The sequence below is a fragment of the Akebia trifoliata genome, chromosome 4 (assembly GCF_017979445.1).
Source record: "Akebia trifoliata isolate Shusen 1 chromosome 4, ASM1797944v1, whole genome shotgun sequence".
Taxonomy (NCBI): Eukaryota; Viridiplantae; Streptophyta; class Magnoliopsida; order Ranunculales; family Lardizabalaceae; genus Akebia; species Akebia trifoliata.
The window spans coordinates 12403557-12423721 of NC_141378.1; the positions used below are offsets into that span (position 1 = coordinate 12403557).

Genomic DNA, 20165 nt, shown 5'->3' on the forward strand with positions numbered 1-20165 from the left:
TAAAAATAAAAAAGACAAACCCTGTTGATAAAAGGGGCTACACAAGAGTTACAAATCTCTGATCAAATATGATACGTATCCCAATCAAACTTGGGCTGTGAGAAAACCTCGTAATCAGTAGGACCATCCACAACACTATCAACAGTTTGTATGCCTTCCAACAAAGATGGTTGAAATCCATCACTCTTTGAAGGCAACAATTTATACAATAATAACAGCCCAAGTGTGAATATCGCCTGCAACTTAGTAGAATCCCCACGAACCGAGAAGAACAAAAGCATTGAGATGAGGAACAAGTCGACACAGAACCGCATAATGCACAATACACTATCCATCAACTTCCCGTCATTCCCAGCTGGGAACCCACGGACTCTATACACAAATAAAAAGTTATACTTGTCAACCACGTACCGATACCCAAAATAAACCGTGCCAACCGGAACCACTAATGGTGCAAACGAAGAATAGATCATGGTCAAGGCAAATATAGTGAGATTAAACGCATAATATTGCGCAAAATCAAATGTTTGTTTTGGGATCGGTGAGCTTCTATTGATTGGGTATACAAAAAGATCTTGTCCCGGTAGTTCAATTCCGTTATTATTATTGCCCACACCAACCTCAAAATCTCTTTCGGAAATGAGAGGCCTTCGAATGGAATCTATTTCTTGGTTTTCTAAAAGGTATTCTTCACTCTGTTCGGGAACCAATTGAAGCATATCGTTCTTCCGAAACTTCTGCAACTTTTTCTTAATCCAAGGAATCGGAGCCAACAAATCATACGAAATGCCCAAGAAAGTACATGTTATCAGGAATGCGAGAGATGAGAGGCACGATCTCGATAAGAACGATGCGCTCATGTATTGTTCGATTCTTTTGCAATCTTCCCCATCCAAATAACAACGACCCATCTGAAGGATTGTATTCTCCAAGGATGATTCAACAAGGGCTCGCAAGAGTATGAGATTAACCAAGAAGAAACAAACCATCTTCAACAGTGCAGCTCGTTGTTCACCAGAAACGGTGAGATGCCGTTCAAACTTGGAGATAGACGAAAGAGCTGACGGAATCACTATATACATGCTGACAAATATAAGAACATTGGGCAAGAATTGGAGGATTACGGTCGCAGCCCAGCTCGAGCTCTGCACCCAAGCCAACCATAACTGAGCATTATCCATCGCTTCAGCATTTATAATCCGTCCAGCGCTCTTCACAGCAGTAATCACCGCAAGAGGAGAACTGAAAAACAAAAGCATCAAAAGAAGGCAAGTGTTGACAAACACTCTACGAAGTTTCATCGAGAGTTTCGTTGAGCCCAGATGATTCCAGTAAATGTCGGCTGCGGGCGGAGCCCTCTCAACTTTCCATCGGCTCCTCCCGAGCTGAAGCTCCATTATAGAGAAGAATCTCCCTATTTGTCTCTTCTTCTCAGTTCGAAAATCCTTAACAGCTTTGTTCGCCGTGTAGATATCCTTAAATATCACAAATGCGATACCCGCACCTTGGGCTCGGCCTTCTTTGTAAGCCGCCAGTTCAGTCTCTAAATCTGCTCTCAAATCTTGCAATTTTCTTAACCTTTCTTCATCTGTAAACCCTAATTTCGTCATAATCTGAAACCATAGTTCTTTTAATCTTCTCCACAAACAAAGAACTCGATTCCATAATCCTTCTGAAAGAACTTCATCATCATTGTCCCCATTTTCGCTCCCATTTAACATAATTTGAGAATCAATTCGAGCCACCAACCAAGAAATATCGTTTCGAACCTTCGTCAACTCCGTGACCAAATCATCTAAAGCACACAAATCCATCGGCACAACCACTCTATAAACCTTTCCCGGATACCTATGTTGAAAATACTCCTCCAATGGAGTCCTATCCAACGCTAATGTTTTCGGAATCCCTTGCACCATAATTGTAAAAATCGCGACAGCATTCTCACTAGAATTACTAGGGTTTCCATTACCATCTCTAAACCTAGTAATTTTCAACCGTTCTTCCATCGTAGAAATCCCAAAATGTACCAAACAAACTACAATTATCATAAATAGAAAATGAATCCACAGCATAGGCGAACCTTTCTCGATATGATTGATAGTGGTTTTGGAGAATTGGTCAGCCATTGCAGCAGTTCCTGCATAGAGATTCAAAGGGAGAACAAGAAAGACGGCAAAGAGAGCGATCGCAAGAAGAACAGCACAGCTTCCACCTTCGATGAGGAGGAATTGTGCAGCATCGGCACCGCAGTGTCGGGCGATCTCGCGACCCGTGGCGTGCCAGACGGCGAGGAGTTTGGCGATTAGGGCGGTGGGACCGGGCATTCGACGGTGATCGCTGCGAAGCTTGACGAAGAGGAAGATTAAGAGGCAGCATAAAGCGCCAACGGTGGAGATGTTGAGGAGATATTGTATGTTTCCGTACCACGCCATGTCTGCATCGCTATCTACAGATGGAGAAGGGGGAGGAGAGAGAGTGGCATCCATGGGAGAGGAGGAAATTTTTAAGGGTTTTTTATTTTTATATTTTACGGAGCCAAGCAAACCAGGAAGAGAAACCCTTTCTGTTGTTGTCGATTGAGGTACATGGCACAAGAAGGAGGAGGATTTCTCTTCATCAGGGAAAGAGAAACCCTAGAAATTTGCGGTGAAAATTAGGGTTAGGGTTTCGAATTTAGATCGAGAGAGAGTGCATAATCGTCTTGTTGCAGAAATTTGGAGAGAGGAATTTTGGAATATTTCGGATAGAAGACGTTGTACCGTGTGAGAGGGAGAGCTAAAGAGAAACTTCGTGTCCAAGGGATAATATCTAACGTGCGCCGTTTAGTTGCCTTGAGAGCATTTTGTTCTTCTACTTGTGAACAAACAAGATGCTTCCTGTACTTGGGGTCTGTTTGGTTTGAGGAGTTAGTCCAAAAGTTGACAATGATAATTAAGAGAGATTCTATTGCCACGCTAATTTTTGCTAACGCCCCCTCAATCGATATGTAATTCACATAGAAAGAGCTCGCACACATCTGGGTGGCACTAGCAAAATTTGGTGTGGTATTAGAATCTCTCTTAATTAATTATGAATTCAATGTTTGATTTCTTATGAGAATTCAACTGGAGTCGTAGAGAACTCCAATTTTAGAACTTGGTCAATTTAGAATGTGCTTGACCTGTAACTTGTGAAATGGTGAGCTGAGCTAAAGAATTTAAAGTCCTTTTTTAAGATGAATGATTTTAGGAAGAAAAAAATATATATATCTTTACAAGTGACGAGTAAGGGTATTTAAATAATTTTTTATTAGTCTAAGAAAGAAGAAAAGGTCAAAGGGGAATCTCAAGTATTCACCAAAGTGTAACGAGGAATCTAATCACGAAAAAAAAAAAAAACCTTAGGGGGGGTGTTAGAAGGGGGCATGTCATTAGTTTGAAAACAATAAAATATCTCAAATTAAACCAAAATACAAGAATTTTTACAATCACTCAACATTTAGTGGGGGTGTAACTTACCCCCACTAGCCTCGTAGCTAATACCCCAATGTATGAGGGATTGACAAGCCCATCGACCTATGTTCGACCCTTTTATGCTATACTAAATAGGTACTTGTTCCCTGAAACAATCAATCGATCTGTAGGTAACAAACTCATTTGGAGTTACGATCAGACCTGAAAAACACTAAATTAAACTAGTCGATATAAATATTGTTAGACCTAAGGTCATGTTGCCTATTAAACCCCACATTTTCTCATTGTTTTGAAAAGTAGATACCATCGAATAAGAGGAAAGCCAATAATGAAAAGAATCCTAATCTCATTAAATTCTATTCAAAAATTCATTTTAAGAAAATAAAAATGACCTTGATGGACAAGAAATGTTTACTGAGGGGAGGGGAGGGGGGGGGGGTGACTCTCATCTATAAAAGAGGGGGGGGGGGGGACTCTCCCTTATGCAAAGATCGATGTTTACAAAGACATTGTAGATTATTGATTTTGATCTTCATTTTACAAGGATTAAAAAACGAGTTCACTGTCACTAGAACCCTAGCTTTTTCATTAAAGATAGATAAGAATGTGAATCTAGACCGAGGTTCAGATCTATTCTCATTATTCTTGATTCAATCTTCAAGTATAATGAAAAGAGTGTTGATTTTGTAACTCAACCTATCAAGGTAACTCGAAAACACACTGACGTGATAGGTGCAATAGATTTTTCCCTCAAGATACGCAACGGCACATGTTTTATGGGGATGTGCAATTGTATATCCCAAGTAAAAAATCTATGCTTCTTGCAAGGTACACGTCAATTGAGTTTTTGAGTCACCCTGTCAGGTGGAGTTACAAAATCATTACACTAATGAAAAAATAAAGATATTTTATCTTTTGTATAATAAATACTTCTATAAAAAATAATGACTATAAACACCCCAATTTAAATGGCCTTTACTCGAAAGAACTCAAAAAAATTAATTTTTCTAGTAAAATCCACCAACGGGCCTAAAAAGCCCAAATCGTCGAAAATTGACATTTTGATCAAATTCAAAGGTCCTAAGGCCTCTAAAGGTCTCATGGACTCACAATAAGGCCTTTTAAACCCTCCATCTTCTTAATCTTTCACCCCTCTAACCCAAGCTCAAGTACATTCTAAGCCCATCTAAGACCCACCAAGATTCAACATCCTAAAATCCATTTTAGCATCATCCTAAAACAAGTCTAATCCTAACCAATGCCTTAGCCTAACCTAAATACCATGCAACCCAACTCTAACTCAAACCCTAGATTATAGTTAATCCTAAAACCTAAACCCTCATCAAGAAAAAAGTCCAACCCAATTATGTCCAAACATAAAATTCATGTCCATATCCATGATCATAGCCAATCAAGATCCATGCAACTCTTAATTATCAAGGGAGGCACTTGTCATCACCACAACCCACCTCCCAAAATCATTTTACCCAAGCTCATCATCACCCTTGAAAGCTACACAACTCACACCTCATGTCATAATTTAACCCCATCACATTCTCCTCAAAACACTTTATAGTCATCTCTATACCCCCTACACCCCCAATTTTCGTAATTAACTCGCTTAACCCCACTCACCCCATGCTATTGGACACATGTCACAATCTCCTCCACTCTTCCAAAATATTCATAATTACCTCCTTACACAATCATTCTTTCAATTAACACACACACCCCTTAACCCCACCTAACGCTCAACCCATATTGGTTGAAGGATCCAACCCATTTAGGTCAAAAATGACCAATTTCCACCAATTTCCACAAATAACCCTCCTCAATCCTAAAATATTCAGTGCCTACACGTCAAGCCATTATCCTTTAATTTATATTTTTAACATTTCTAACCCCAAAAACCATCTTCAAAACCTACAAAATCCCTCTCTCCGTCTAAAAATATTCATATTTGAACACCCCTCTCTGGTCATCTCTTTCAACTCTCAATCTCTCAATCTCTCTTACCCCTATCAATTACTCTAAAAAATTATCTCAACTCATAATCCCTACACTAAAAAAACTTTTATTTTCATCATTAAAGTCTCAACACTTCAAAATCAATATCAAAAGAACCTCTTCAAAGATTAAAAAGAAAAATAAAGAGAAAGTAAAAGCTTCGAGGTAGGTCTAGAGTAGGATTTTCATTTTAATCCCCCCTCCCTTCTCCCTTCTCCATATCTCTCTCTTGTTTCTCTTTTTCATTTCTTTCATTTTGATTTTAGAAGATCATATGATGCAATGAGTACTCTCTCATACCTCCGGTAGATCGAAATTTGATTTGGTTGAAAGTATATGGGTTGTAACCATTTTTAAAAGAAAATTGTTTTAAACCCTCAAACACTTTGTGTATACACCACAAAACTTGTTTTGAGACTAAAGGTGACTGGAATCCTCTTCATTTGATGAGAGTGAGTCCACAATCGAGAAGTCGACATTTTTCAAAGCTTGTTCCTTTAAGATAAAAATATAAAAGGGCCTCTTTTCTTAATGAGATGACCCTCACGATTTATGCCGATATAAAAAACCTTTCGCTTTAAAGGGCACAAAATCTCTGTTTAATCGAATTTTTCATTATTTTTCCCTCTAAAATGACCACGTTGTTAAGGTTACTATTATTTGGTGGAGAGAAAGGGGTACCTAACACTTTCCCCTCTCTTTAATCGAATCATCACCTAGATTTTAGGTGGATCGGTGTCCTAATCCGTACGAGAGTCACTACGAAGGTAAATCGACATGTTTTTTTTTTATTAATACTTTTTAGGTGATCATTCACACCAGTTTATAAAAAGAATGGTGGCGACTCCAAATCCTCATAGAGATGATATTTGGATTCGAAAATCACATATCTACAATGGTATTTTGATTTTGAGATGGTAATGTAATAATAATTGTTTGTGTAATAAATGATATTAATAGTTTTTTTTTATATTTTCATAAGTGTTATTCACAACTATCAAATACGTTGGACGATGTTAACATGTGCCTTAAGGGCACGCATTAAGATTTATTAAATACACCTCCAAAATTGTTTTTACCATCAAAAATGGGTGGGTGGGTGGTGTATTTAATGCATCTTAGCCGCGCACTTAGGACACCCATTAATAAGATCCAAATATCATCCTCAAAAAAAGGAAAGGCCTTGAGTTCAAGCCCCTTAGTTAGCCACCCATAGGGATTTATTATTATTTACCTAACATGTGTGATTTGAGGGGGTATTGCATGTATCCAAGGTGTTTGGGAGAGATATGCCACTTTAAGAGACCAATTGTTTTGCCCTACCTTATGTGTCTTAAACCCACGTTATCCAAAGAAGAAAATCTTAATATCATTTTGTTGGAAAATATAACAATCAAGTGTGTTATTGAAATATAAAATCTCTCAAGATGTTAATGTCACATTAAAACATGAGTCGCTATTTAGAGTCGTATCCTGTATCTATAATAACATACAATGTCTACACGACACATTTTGGTTGGAAATTAACACATGGGACTACATGCTTTATAAAAAATGATTTTGTCAAGAATCCGATATGTTTTAAATTCCTACCAAAACGTGCCACTTAGACATCGTTCCCATCAATTTGATTCTTAAAACATGGGGATACATTTTACATAAATCCATCGATTTAACAAAACGTTAAATACGATACACACCCGATCGATTTTTATCTGAAACGAGTTGACTTGTCCAAATTCCTAAGTGGGTTCAAAATCAGTTTCAATGGCATACCATTTTAAAATTCAAACACAGTTTCCACTCGAAAAAAAAGTTCAAATTACAATGCAAGACTTTGGAGAGGAAGTAATATGAAAGAGAAAGATTCACGAGGAAAAGGTACTGCAATTTTTCTTGTCCGACAGTCAGGGCATATTCACGCTACCCTATGGACCATCAGAAGCCCATTCGTTTAGGGGTCCATTTTTATTACTATTTTAACCCAAACAAGCACAAGTTTCGATACCAACACATGGTCTCAGAAGGAGAGAGAAAGCCCACAGCACAGCCAAAATAAACAACAGAAACTCTAGGTGGGACTATTTTAAGAAAATTATTATTTTTTAAATATTTTTTTCTGAGAAAATACTCATTCGTTGTGATTGCAGATGGATTACTCAGTTATTTTGATTGGAGTAGTTGTTCCATGTTGTCAAGTTAATTTGAAGCTCAACTTGGTTGGATTTTGAGGTGACCAGTCCTCACTCATTGAGCCCACTTGACAAATCATCTCATCGACTCGGTCTAGTTAGCTCGAAAAAGCCTTGGTTCAAAACGTGAAGTTATTTGATTGTGTAAAATATTTATAAATTTATTATATTTTTATTTCACTTATTTGAATCGACTTGATGGACATATAAGTCAATTTGAGTTTTAGAACTACGATATTTAACTTTTGGAATGGGAATAATCGTAAAAGAATAGGATAGGAGGTGGGAAAATATGCTCCCTCCTAAGGTGGAAAATAACTTTGGGTCAATCACAATAATTTTTCATGTACAATCACGACAAGCCTAAATCTATCATAAATGTTACAATAATTAAAATTTGAGAAAATTATAAAAAAAGAGTCAAATATTTTTTTAATAACTACAAAACACTAATGTATTCAAATTTATTAAAAAAGAATTAAAACGTTGGACTGTCCAACGTTTTAGTAACTCACTAGACAATCCATGTTTTATGTTGTATTTTATACTAATACCGAAGATGCCCCTCTATTTTTAAGGTCTTTAATGGGCAAAACACTAGACGGTCTGATGATTAAAGTTGTTTTTGATAGTTAAAAAAAATGTTATTTTTTATAATTAATTAAGATTTTGGCCCTTTTTATTTTTTTTGGGTAAATTTTCCTTAAAATTTTGTGAGGATGAACTCCCAAGTACAAATTTTGTTTTGTTCAGTGGAGTTTTTAGTGATTCGGGTTCCTAACTTTCGTAAGTTAGGAGTTTAGGCTCGATTTCTTTAGAATTGATAATTTACCCTTCTAAATTGCTACATCATCAAAAAGTGTTTCTTATGCCCAAAATGTGCCCTTTACCTTTGATCTCACATTAAATCTGCTATTGTCGTCTTTTGTAGGTATAATTATTACATTTTTTTTTAAATAAACTATACTTCTATCACCCTATTGCCATTTTCGTTGGAGCTTTCACCGGAATAAGACATCGTTGAAAAAAGGAACACAAAAGAAGACTTAAACGAGATGGGAAATGAAGACGTTTTACGAGATAAGGTTTTAACTTATACCAGCAGTAGAAGAGGATGTAAAGTAGAATAAACAAAATGCTAAAAATGAAGAAGAAGAAGATTGAAAATGAAGGAGAAGATTTCAACCGACAGACAAAGAAAAATAAGATTCAGACGGAGAAAAGATTTCAGAAGAAGTTTGAAAACATAGATATGAAAAAGCAGGAGAAGATTTCAAATGGAAAAGAAAAATGAAAATGCGCCTTCTTTTACCAAAGTGTATTGTAATTTTATCGTAGCGTAATGTATTTGTAATGTAACATTTTATTTAATAATATTAGACTTTACAATGGCATCAGACTTTATATCGTCATGCCATGCTGATCGTCACACATCTTTTCAGAAGTGAAACGTGTCCCTGATATGTCACATCAACTTATTTTAAAATTAAAATCTTTTTTCCCATTACAACCTGCATAGATTTAACAAAATTGTAATTTGACCCCTTTTTATTCGTGTCAACGAATCATAATCACATATATTGACCTTGGTCAAGGGATGTAATTTTTAATTAGCCATAAAATAACAATTAATTTTTATCACCTCATTGGGGAGGAGTTGCAAAAGTTACTAATTATTACTGAAGTACATTACCTATTGCACTTTACACATTCAACAAATTTTTTTTTTTAATTAATCTCATCTTCTCATTTTCATTGTTCACTCTACTCTCATTTTCTCACTTTCATTGTTCTCTACGTTCAGGGTTTCTGAACCATTTAAATGGATAAGGGAAAAATGAAGCAGGGCAAGGATGAGGTAAAAAAAAAGGAAGAAATCAATAGGTAAGAGTTTATGGTTTGTTTTGTGTTTTTTCACGTTTACTATTGTTATAAAACCTTTAATCTTCCATTAAAGTATCAGTGTTTTATAATTCCATTAAGGTAAAGATGAAAAAGGAACACATTATAACACTTTGGTAAAATGCTTTTACGCTTTTTTTAAAGTTACTACATTGTTATAAATAGGTTTAGACCGTGATGCTCTGTAAGCTTTAGTACAATGTTTAGGCGTTTTTGTAAAATATCGTTGCACTTTGACAAAAATATGTTTGTGCTTTTTTACAACACTAATGCACTTGGATGCATTTTTTTCGCGTTTCATTATAACTTATAATTTTTACTATAGAGAAAAGAAAGAATCCCAGGTGTGGCGAAAAAAAAATCGTCAAATTCTACAAGGAACTAAACGAAGAAAGAAAGTCATTTACTCGATCAAACCCTTTCTTCACCTATGAGACATGATACATACCTATGTAAGGAGTAAGAACATGAAATACATGTAAACCGAGCTTAACATTAATAAGTCCTAATCCAGCCCGTCCGATCAACAGTCTTAATCATGATTGGCTGAGATCCCTCTTCTGCCAACTAGTTGGTCCAGATTATTTCTGATGTGTGCCACGTGTAATGGGCAAGAAGGCTTATTGTCTTCCCAAGGCAAACGATCTTGTGACCTTGTATGACATGCAGCATTGCTTGCATTGAGCACCGTGTTTCCAACAAAAAACCCAATGCCCAATGCTGCCAAATCATCTAAAAATTCGTATTGTCAACCAACGGCTGGGATGTTTCTTAAGAAAAACTGATCTCTAGAAAATCTCTATTGATCCCTTCGTTGGACACACGGTGTTGTCCAACGACTGTACACCGAAAAAGGGTATTTGGTTTTATCCCAAGCGTCTAAAACCTTACCTGACTGTCCTTTACAAAGACACTTGAGAGGATCACCAAAGAATCTAAGGTGATGTTAACAAGAGCAAGCTTTTATTGCCGCAAACAATCTTCCTAAGGTTTGGGACATGGTAGTCCTAAACATAGAACATAAGGATAATCATGTACTTTCACCCTCAGAAGAACCAAAGTCCCACTAAATCTGTAAATCTCATTTCACTTCGTTATTATATTATCATTAGGGTGACTTAAAAATACCCCTCGAACGAAGAGTGATTGTTTGCTCATAGACCAACACCGATTTGACATGTGATGTTGATGATATAAGCAATAATAAGAATTTTTCTCTAATAATAAGAGAATTTTTCTCTCTTCTACCCATAGTAGAAAACCAAAATTTCTTAATAAGATTGTCTTCTCACATTAAAAAATATGATCCAATACAAAAGTGTTCGTTGACGATGAAATTCTATAAATTTGAAAAAAAAATAATAATTATTTTTTACCGTTATATTTTAATTTTAAATTTGGGTGCTCGATAGCTGTCCACTTTTAACACCATTGATAAAGTTTGAATTTTTTATTTATTTTTTATCATGAAGTTTTTCATAAAATCTTAAAGGTTGTGGTGTTCGATTTGCCAATACGATAATCTATGTGGATCCCACAATACTTTTTAAGATTTAAAATTTAAAATAAATATTTCTAAACAGTAGATGTGTGAGAAGAAGAGAGAAATTTCTTTCTTATTGCTTATATCATCAATGCCACATGTCAAAACAATGTTGGTTTATGTGTAAATAATCACTCGTGAATGAGATGCTCTTTTACCTCATTCTTCTCTAACAAACTAATGTTAAATGACTGCAATGCCCTCTTCAAACTCTAGCCAAACTCCTCTCATTTTTCTCCCAAAACCTTCATCTTCAAGTTCTTTAGCCTATATGCAAGTTTCTCTTCTTTGGACATTTTATAAAAATGTCTAATGCTTCGAGAAATCTAGTTTCAATTACAAATTTTTAAAGTTTATTTATACAAAAAATGTTCAACCTCATCTTCAACATCACCTTAATTAACCCACAAGGGTTAGTTGAGATGGTAAGAGCAATTAAGTTTGCTCCATAGGTCGTGCCTCTGAGTCTTTGTATGCTCCTCGATTGAAATTGATGTGCAGTACGTTTGGATCAAGAGAAATAGAGAGAAAAGAAAAGAAAAAAAGTGAATTTCTCTCCATTTCTTTTGTTTGGATTGTTAAGTGAGGAGTGAAAAACGAAATAACAAAGAGAAATAGAAAGAAAAAGGGTAAAATTTTCCTCTCCAAATTCAGGAGAAATTGAGATAAAAGAAATGCTCATGACTAAAAAGGGCACTAAAAATTATAATTCAACCCCTTTTTTCTTTCTAAACTTAAGTTTTTATATTATTAATCAAATAAGGTGGAAAGAAATTGAATTTCTTCTTTTTATTTTTTAATAAATTTCTTTTCTTTTCGTTCCTTCAATCCAAAATCCAAATAAAGCATTAAAGTTGGAGATGAGTGTTGCGAAGAAAAAAAATTATAGTAGAAGATGAGGGTTTTCAGGTCATTTTATATAGTCCATCACAGAAGACTGGCTTCAAAGTGTAATGTGATAAGTGGGAGAACATAAGTGGTTTATCAAATATTCTCCAAAACGATGTTGGGGAGTAGAAAACATCATTATAATAACAAAGCTTAGAAAAGCTAACACAAGTACAACACCACCAAAGACAGAAACACCTTCTTTCCTCTCTCTCTTTCACCACCTTTGACTCCTCTTTTCTCACACCGGTCTGGTCTCTCACCTCTTTCTAGTTTCAACCTACCACTCTTGGTCTTTTTTTTTCCTTCTCTTTCTTCCTCTAAAATATCTGCTAAATTTAACAGAACTTCCAGTGCAGAAGGAGGGGAAAATGTTACCTTGGCCTTTGGTTTAAAGCTAGAAGAAGCCAAGAACATCCTCCTTTCTTTCTCCACTCACCTCCCCTTTTACTACATTTGATTCATCTGCTTTTTCTAACTCACAGTCTCACACTCACTTTCTTTTTCTCTCAAAACTATTGCCAAATCCAGCGCCAAAGCTATTTTTAGTAGAAGAAAAGAACTAGAGAAGACTATCCTTTGTTTTCCAACAACATTGTTTTACTTTTTTCCCCAACTCTTTATCCAAAACCTTGTTTTGGAGGGAAAAGAAATGGGTTTTGTTGTGTTGGATGTAAGCTAGAATAACATCAAAGGCAGAAAAAACCTCTCCTTTTCTTCTCATGAAACCTTTGACCACTTTCACAGTTTCACTCATTCTCTCCCCAAAATCTCTGCTAAAAGTAGTACAACCACTATTTTTAGCAGAACTCCACCTCTATTTTTCTGGAAAAGGGTTGGGTTTCTGTAAAACTTCTCCCCAAAACTAAAATCATCTCTCTAAACCCTCTGCTAAAAATAGCAGAACTTTCATTTTAAAAGAAAAGAAAAAAAAAAAAAGAAGATAGGTTTCTCTAAAGTCTCTCCAAACACTACCTTTCCAGTGCGCTTACTCTAATATCTCTACAAAAAATAGCAGAACTTTCATCTAAGAGTCACCCCCACCTCTGTTTTAGAGTGAAAAATTGATGGGTTTCTCTAAAATCTCTCCAAACACCACCCCTCTAGTGCTCTTAACATAACTTTCCTTCTAAAAGACCCCCACCTCTGTTTTGGAGAGAAAAACAAATGGGTTTCTCTAGAACCTCCCCAAAAACCATCTCTCAAGAGCTCTTTCTCTAAAACACCACCATTTTCTCTACATTTAGCATAACAAAGAGATGGGTTGTGCTGTTTCAAAGCTAGAAGAAGAAGAGGTAGTCTCCCTATGTAGAGAGAGGAAACAACTCATGAAATCAGCAGTTGAGCGTAGATATGCCCTAGGAGAAGCGCATTGCAAGTACACACACTCTCTCTATGCTGTAGCTGCAGCAATAAGGCTGTTTGTTGCTAGACATTCTTCTCCTTCTTCTCCTTTCCTCATAACCTTCCCTCCTCTTAACTCTGCTTCTCCTTCAATAGATAATGCTATTTCTAACCCATTGTTCCTCCAACAAACACCTTCAAAACCAACCCAAGAAGCCATTGCTTGCCAGTCCTGCCCGTCTTCGGATTCTTCGGATACTTCAGAGGTAGAGAATGATGGAGAAATGGGGAGAGAAGAAGGAGAAACAGAGCAAGTTTGTGAGTATTTTTATACGGCAATGCCGCCACCAATGCCGTTGCCACAGAGGGATTTTGGGTGGGATTTCTTTAACCCATTTGATGGAGTGAGACAAGAAGTGATGAGTGGGTTCAGTAGGAATTTTGATGAGGATTTGAGGGTAGTGAGGGAACAAGAAGGGATTCCAGATTTAGAAGAAGAAGAGGAGAGAGCTGGAGAAAGAAATGTAGTTGTGGTTGAAGAGAATGATAATGATGAAGATGAAGAGGAGGAGAAGGAGAGAGGGGTGGAGGTAGTGAATGTTGCTAATGTGAGCCATGGAGAGCAGAAGGGGTTGACCGTTATCGATACCCCTGTGAGGGGGAGAGAGTTGCTTGAAGCATTGAAGGATGTGGAGGACCATTTCGTTAGAGCTTATGATTCTGGCAAGGATGTCTCTAGGATGCTTGAAGTTAATAGAATTTATCTGCAATCTGGTTTGGATGAAATAAAAGGTGGGTTTGCTCACTTCATTTCGTTTGAAGTTCAGATTTGTTTTGGATATGCTTTGGGTTTTATATCTTATGCAATCCTGTCTTCTATTAGGCTTAAGAAAGTTTTAAAAAAAAAAAAAAACGGGATTTTTAATGGGTTGTTCTTTTCTTTATCTTCTATTCTTATGACTGTTCCACTTCTTTATATCCTTCAAGGGAATCTGAGCTATTATGTGTTGAAAGATGCAAAGGTGGTATCCCTCCATCTCTGCCTTTTTTCTTGTTCACTTTATAGTTGAATACCAAATTCATTGGGTTCATTTTCTTTTCTCTTTTTTCCCTTTAAAGATCTGCCTTTTTTATATTTTTGATTTGTATATTTAATGGGTTTTGTTATTATATATTGGGCAACCCTTTCTCCTAAAAGGTTTGATGAAAATGGGTTTTTATAGGGTGGGTTTTTAATTGTCCTCATGACTGGTTCCACCTTTTTTGTATCCTTTTAAGGGAATCTGATTCTTTGTTCATCTTTCATTGTGTTGAAAGATGAAAAGGTGGGATTTTTCTCTCTCTCCTTTTTTTTATTTTTATATTCATTTTCTTTTCTCATCTTTGTAGTGTTGATTGTTGAGTACTAAGTTCATTGGGTTCATTTCTCGCTTCCTCTCTCTCTCTTGAATGACAAATTAATGGCTGTTTTTGTTGTTTGAGTTCATCGATGACTACATTCCACTTTGAATGCAGAGAACTCAACTAAACTCATCCAAGCTATCACATGGCATCGGTCCACTTCATCTCAGTCTTCATCCTGTAAAAGTTTCCTTGCATCCAGCTCCAAGAGCTCTTCTACATGGACAGAATTCAAGAATGACATCTTCGACGACGATTACGGAGGAATGGAATCTGGAAGCCATTCATTGACGCTAGGAAGATTATATGCGTGGGAAAAGAAGCTCTACGAAGAAGTTAAGGTAAGGAAATTCAACCCATGACCTGAAATGGGTTCTTCTTCTAGTCTTTGCTACTGATGTGTCTGTTGTTACTTGAAATGGATTCATATTGTGTGTCAGACATTGGATTATTCTTCTATATCTACAACTCTCTTTATTATCTTAGGTTGCATTTTGGTTTACTAATTATTGCAAGTAAAGAAAGATTTTGGTATTCTTATTTCTCTACTACTAAGATTGCAATTTTCTCTTGTACTTATTCCATTCTGAAAGGCAAACTCAAGTGCTATCAATTGCTTTCCTATGGTATCGGTTTGATTTCATTTGAACTGATATTATGCACAACATCGCATTCTGTTTGTGTCTAATGTTTGTGTCAGCTGAGCATGGCCAAGTTGGGAGAAACAGGGGAAAGTGTGAAAATGTGGAAACAAAGTGTTTAGGGGTCCCCTAGGTGATCTTCGGTGCATGATTGACTGATTGGCAGATCCTTAGTTTATGACCATGGTGGTAGGAAATTTTTTTTTGAAGCGTCCATCCCGCTTCAAAATTTTGGTAGGACCCTCTCATTTAGATTACACTTGGTGTCTCCAAGGAGGTATCCCCAAATATTGACGAAAAAGTAGGAGTGTGAAAACAACTACAAAAAGCCACGTGTCATGTGCCGAGGAGGGTTCCTCCAAAATTTTGAAGTTGGACTCCATGGTGGTAACCATGAAATTGTTGATTCCTCATCCTGCATGTGGGCCTAATGTGTTGCTATGCCATGTAAAACATGCTGAATCTCGATATTATAATCTTTTTCTTTTCTTTTCTTTGTTGATCAGTAGAATGCAATTATTGTGTTTGTCCATCTTTTTTTCCTCTTCAAGAATGTATATCTTGGTACCATTCAAAGGAAAAAGAGAAAGAATGTATATCGTGGTGGCTACTACTTTTTATGTTCCGCATTTGACATGTTCTATGCCCCCCATGTTTAGGCTGGAGATCAGACACGAAAAATCTATGAACGTAAATGCGCAAAACTGAGAAACAAGGATGTCAGAGGAGATGACATACGATCCGTGGACAAAACCAGGTCTTCAGTAAAAGATTTATATACACGGATCTTGATCGCCATCAGAACAGCTGAGTCAATCTCGAAAAGAATAGAGAAACTTAGAGATGAAGAATTGCATCCACAACTTGTTGAGCTTCTAAAAGGGTAAGGCAGTAAAGGAAACAAGCATCTCAAAGGGGGGGAGGGGGGGGGGTATCCATATTCATATCCAACTTTTTATCTGAATCCGATTTGGATCCTATTAGATAAAACCATGTCCTAATCAGTTTGCTTTCACTAGACCCAAATCTGAACTGACCAAATTACTTGATTTGGGTTGGATAATTCCATACCGTTCAACATTTTTTTCTTCTTCTATATTTCTTTTCTAATTGCTATATTTTACCATTATAATGCTTTTCTTTTATAATAATGCTGAAGTGACCTCAGACTGGAACCATTGCACTTCTTGACATGAAAGTGTATGGGAACCATAGATGCTTTTCATCGAGATATGAGTGAAAAAGCATCTATGGTTCCTATCCACTTTCACGTCAAGAAGTGCGATATGAGGTTCCAGCTTGAGGTTACTCCAGCATGACTCTATATTGAATTAGTAGAAAAAAGATATTTTGAAAATAAAAATAAAAATTCAAAGCAATATATAATAAGATCTAGGAGGATAAAATAGATATCTTGCCTGTAATTTTGAGCTTTTCTTAGTTCTGTCTCTCTTGTGCAGCTTAATGAGGAACTGGACGATTATGTTAGAATCTCATGAAACCCAAAACCAAATCATGTTTGAAGTGAAGTCATTTACGTGCCCAAGTAATGGAAAGTTTTGCAACAACTCTCATCGGCTTGCCACGCTTCAGCTTGAAGCCGAGCTTCAGAATTGGCGTGCATGCTTTACTAGCTATGTTGCAGCACAAAGAGCTTACATCGAAGCTCTCAATGGATGGCTATCAAAACTCATTGCCCCAAAAGTTGAATTTTTCCCATCATATCAAATCAGTGGGCCCACATTGTTCGTGATCTGTCACGATTGGTTAGCTTCCCTCGAAAAGTTGCCAGACAAGACGGTTATGATTGCCATGAAGAGCTTTGGAAAGGATGTTAGAGCTCTATGGGTTCATCAAGGAGAGGAACAACAACAGAAGAGGAAGGTCGATGGCCTTGCTAAAGAACTTGATCGAAGGGTTGTTGCGTTCCAGAGGGCAGAGAACAAGATTCTAGAGTCGAAGCTTTCAGAACAAAAGGCCGAGCTGGATGTGCAACATCGAGTCGAGTACTTAGCAGAGAGGAGAGACGGTTTGGACACGTTCAGGAAGAAACTCGACATAGAGAAGGAAAAGCATCATAATTGCATGCAAAAGACACAGAGGATCACATTAAATGGGATTCAGAAAGGTTTTTCTTCTGTTTTTGAGTCGCTTACAGAGTTCTCGAAGGCTTCTTTGAAGATGTATGACCAGTTGGTGCAATATAGTGAAAAGGCAAGCGAAGCAGACAAGGGTGGAAATCTAGCTTACGTGGAGGGTTCGGTTTCAAGTTGAAATATAATCGATCTCATCATCATTATCATTGAAGCCTTATCCTAAGGACATCGTGTTTCAAGGATCTTGAATTATATTAATTTAGATGGTGTCGAAGCAGCTCGCTGAGACACATTTATTTCTGATTGTTTATTATCTTTGGGTTTTTTGTTTGCCTACACTGTATAATCCTAAGCCTCAAGTTGTGTTAAAGAAGGATTCAAAGTGGGCAATCCTCCTATTGTAAGTAGTGGTTGTGTTGAATAGAAGAGTTGAAGAAACTAATTTGGATGGACAAACGTTATTACTGCACCGCTACTCAAATTTTGAACAATATCTAGCATCCGGAGGCTTTTGGATATCTTCCTCTTAAAGCAGCTCCAATGATAAATGTTATATTCCCATCTCAATTTGATTTTTTAAAACAATAAAGAGAAAAAATGTTATATTTGATGCTTGTCTCTCCAATGTTTCATCTTAAAAAATGCTGTTGATATGTTTGGATGGTAATTTATTTAAAAAATTTAAGGCGTTTTTTTCAATTCAAAAGACATCTCTATATTTTGAGATATATTAAATTCAATGTCAAATTTAATTAAGATATAATATATTTCATATTTGAGGAAGTTTTTGCAATATAGCATGTCATTGGAGATGTTCTTAGTCAGCATTTGATAAACATTTAGCATTTTTTGTGGCACTCTCACGCCCAACTAAGAGCCGTTTTGATTAAGAAAACTAGTTTTGATTAACATACATATTAAGAGCAAGAGAATAAATACATTTAATTCTTTATTTTGGTATCAGAACAACAAATCATCTGATCAAGCTCAAGATCTTTGTTACATCATCTTCTACTTGTTGGGCTAAATAATAATCCCTCTCATTCATCGCTCTTCTGATTTGTAGTGAATTTATTGAAGTGTTTGGTAAAGCATTTGGTGCAAACCCAATATTGGATTCATCCTTGTAAATAGTCATCTTCAACCTCTTAGGTAGAATTCTGCTTATCGTGAGTATCCCATCCTTTAGGTGAGACTAATCCATCACACACACTGCCCTCTCAAAAAGTTGTACGTGCAACTGGTTGAGTCAAGGGTCAATCAAACCCTGAAGGGTGGCCCCAAGGAATTCATAGCTTTGTGAGATTTCAAACACTTGACCTATCCTTCTCAAAGAGCTTATCAAGGCTCGGCTTGCCACTAGGCCAACCCCTTGGGGTTAATATTCAATCTACATAAACCTTAATTTTATTTTTGTTTTAAAGGGGTTTCAATTGGGATTGCAATTTCCTCAAAGCGATTCAGAGGATTATCACAACTAATTTCCAAACCATGTAATAGGTAGGAAAAATATTTTGCAATATTTTTTTTGAAATTATAATCCATAAAAATTCAATAAAATGATTCTTTGTGGATCTAGATTTGGTTTTGAACTTAATCCACCATAATTTTCTCGTAAAAATCTTCAAAAGTTTGAAAGATAGAGAATCTTAGGCTATGTTTGGTAACACTTTTTAAGTCTGAAATCTGAAAACATCTAAAGAAAGGAAATAGAAATTAGACTTTAGAAGTTTTATCCACTGATCCCCCATCGCTGATTCAAAACTTTTGAATTTCAATTCTGAAGTTTGAAATCTAAAACGAAACAAATGAAAATAAAATTTCTGAAGTCTGAATTTTAAAGGTGGATCACCTCCGTTCAGACTTCAGAAGTGTTACAAAACACACACTTACAAATTGAAAATAGACTGATTTTAAAGGAGAAAATCGAGTGATTTACAATAATAAGTTGAATATGAGGGTGTTTAGGTCATTTACATTATTCTCTCTAAGAAGATCCTATATCAAGGGCTCGCCATCAGTTTGAAAACACTGGAGACCAAAATCTTAAGGAAAATGTGTGAGATTACATTTTGACACCAAGTTATACTTAAAAGCACGTCATTTCATAAGAATTGAAGTGTCCTATATAATAGTTGGTGTGGCAGTATAAAATGATTTAAATGTTTGTCTCGTCTCGAGTCAACTCGGCATCCTCGAGGGGCGAGCCGTGCTTGTTTCCGAAATAGCCATTACACAAAACCGACACGCCACGTGTCTCCCACCTCAAACCGAACCACGGGTTCCATCTAAAATGCGCCAATGCGTGGCTGTCTAAGAATTCTGTTTGCCCTGTTTGTAGAGCCAAGCTTGAGTTTCCTCTAGTAGACTCTCGTGAAAATCTCTGTTAAATTAAAGGGACAATTATGGCATATACCTGTTTTTTTTAAATATATACCAAAAAATCCCTTTTAAAAAATATGTGGACTCTTTTGTACCTAATTTATCAAATATTAGTCTAAAAAGAATTTTTAAAACGAAAATATCATAATTACTGTGGAGGATATTTTTCGTTGGATAGCAAAGGGTGATATGTGGTAACTAGAGATTCAAATTAGATGTGGAGATCCGAACCAACTCGTTCGAGCGTAAGTTCGGTGACTCGATCACAAATCAACCATGGATTTGGGTCTCGGTTGGTCGGAGAAATATTGGGTCAA

General features: G+C 36.3%; 2 protein-coding genes across 2 annotated transcripts; one reads left to right on the forward strand and one right to left on the reverse strand.

The window, feature by feature from the left end:
* On the reverse strand, positions 1-2862 carry LOC147403843 (early-responsive to dehydration stress protein (ERD4)). Its single transcript, XM_086439589.1, has one exon. It carries the CDS (start codon positions 2484-2486, stop codon positions 63-65), a length of 2424 nt encoding a protein of 807 aa, XP_086295715.1. The 5' UTR covers positions 2487-2862; the 3' UTR covers positions 1-62.
* A 9286-nt stretch (positions 2863-12148) lies between these two features.
* Positions 12149-18037, forward strand: LOC147403844 (protein ALTERED PHOSPHATE STARVATION RESPONSE 1-like). Its single transcript, XM_086439590.1, has 4 exons — positions 12149-14120; positions 14844-15070; positions 16030-16253; positions 16831-18037. Exons 1-4 carry the CDS (start codon positions 13244-13246, stop codon positions 17642-17644), a joined length of 2142 nt encoding a protein of 713 aa, XP_086295716.1. The 5' UTR covers positions 12149-13243; the 3' UTR covers positions 17645-18037.
* Positions 18038-20165: the final 2128 nt, after the last annotated feature.

Coding starts and splice junctions, on each gene's coding strand:
- LOC147403843 (XM_086439589.1), bottom strand. CDS start 2,486: ATGGATGCCACTCTCTCTCCTCCCCCTTCTCCATCTGTAGATAGCGAT.
- LOC147403844 (XM_086439590.1), top strand. CDS start 13,244: ATGGGTTGTGCTGTTTCAAAGCTAGAAGAAGAAGAGGTAGTCTCCCTA. Junction 15,071..16,029: donor AGCTCTACGAAGAAGTTAAG/GTAAGGAAATTC, acceptor CCCCATGTTTAG/GCTGGAGATCAGACACGAAA. Junction 16,254..16,830: donor CTTGTTGAGCTTCTAAAAGG/GTAAGGCAGTAA, acceptor TCTCTTGTGCAG/CTTAATGAGGAACTGGACGA.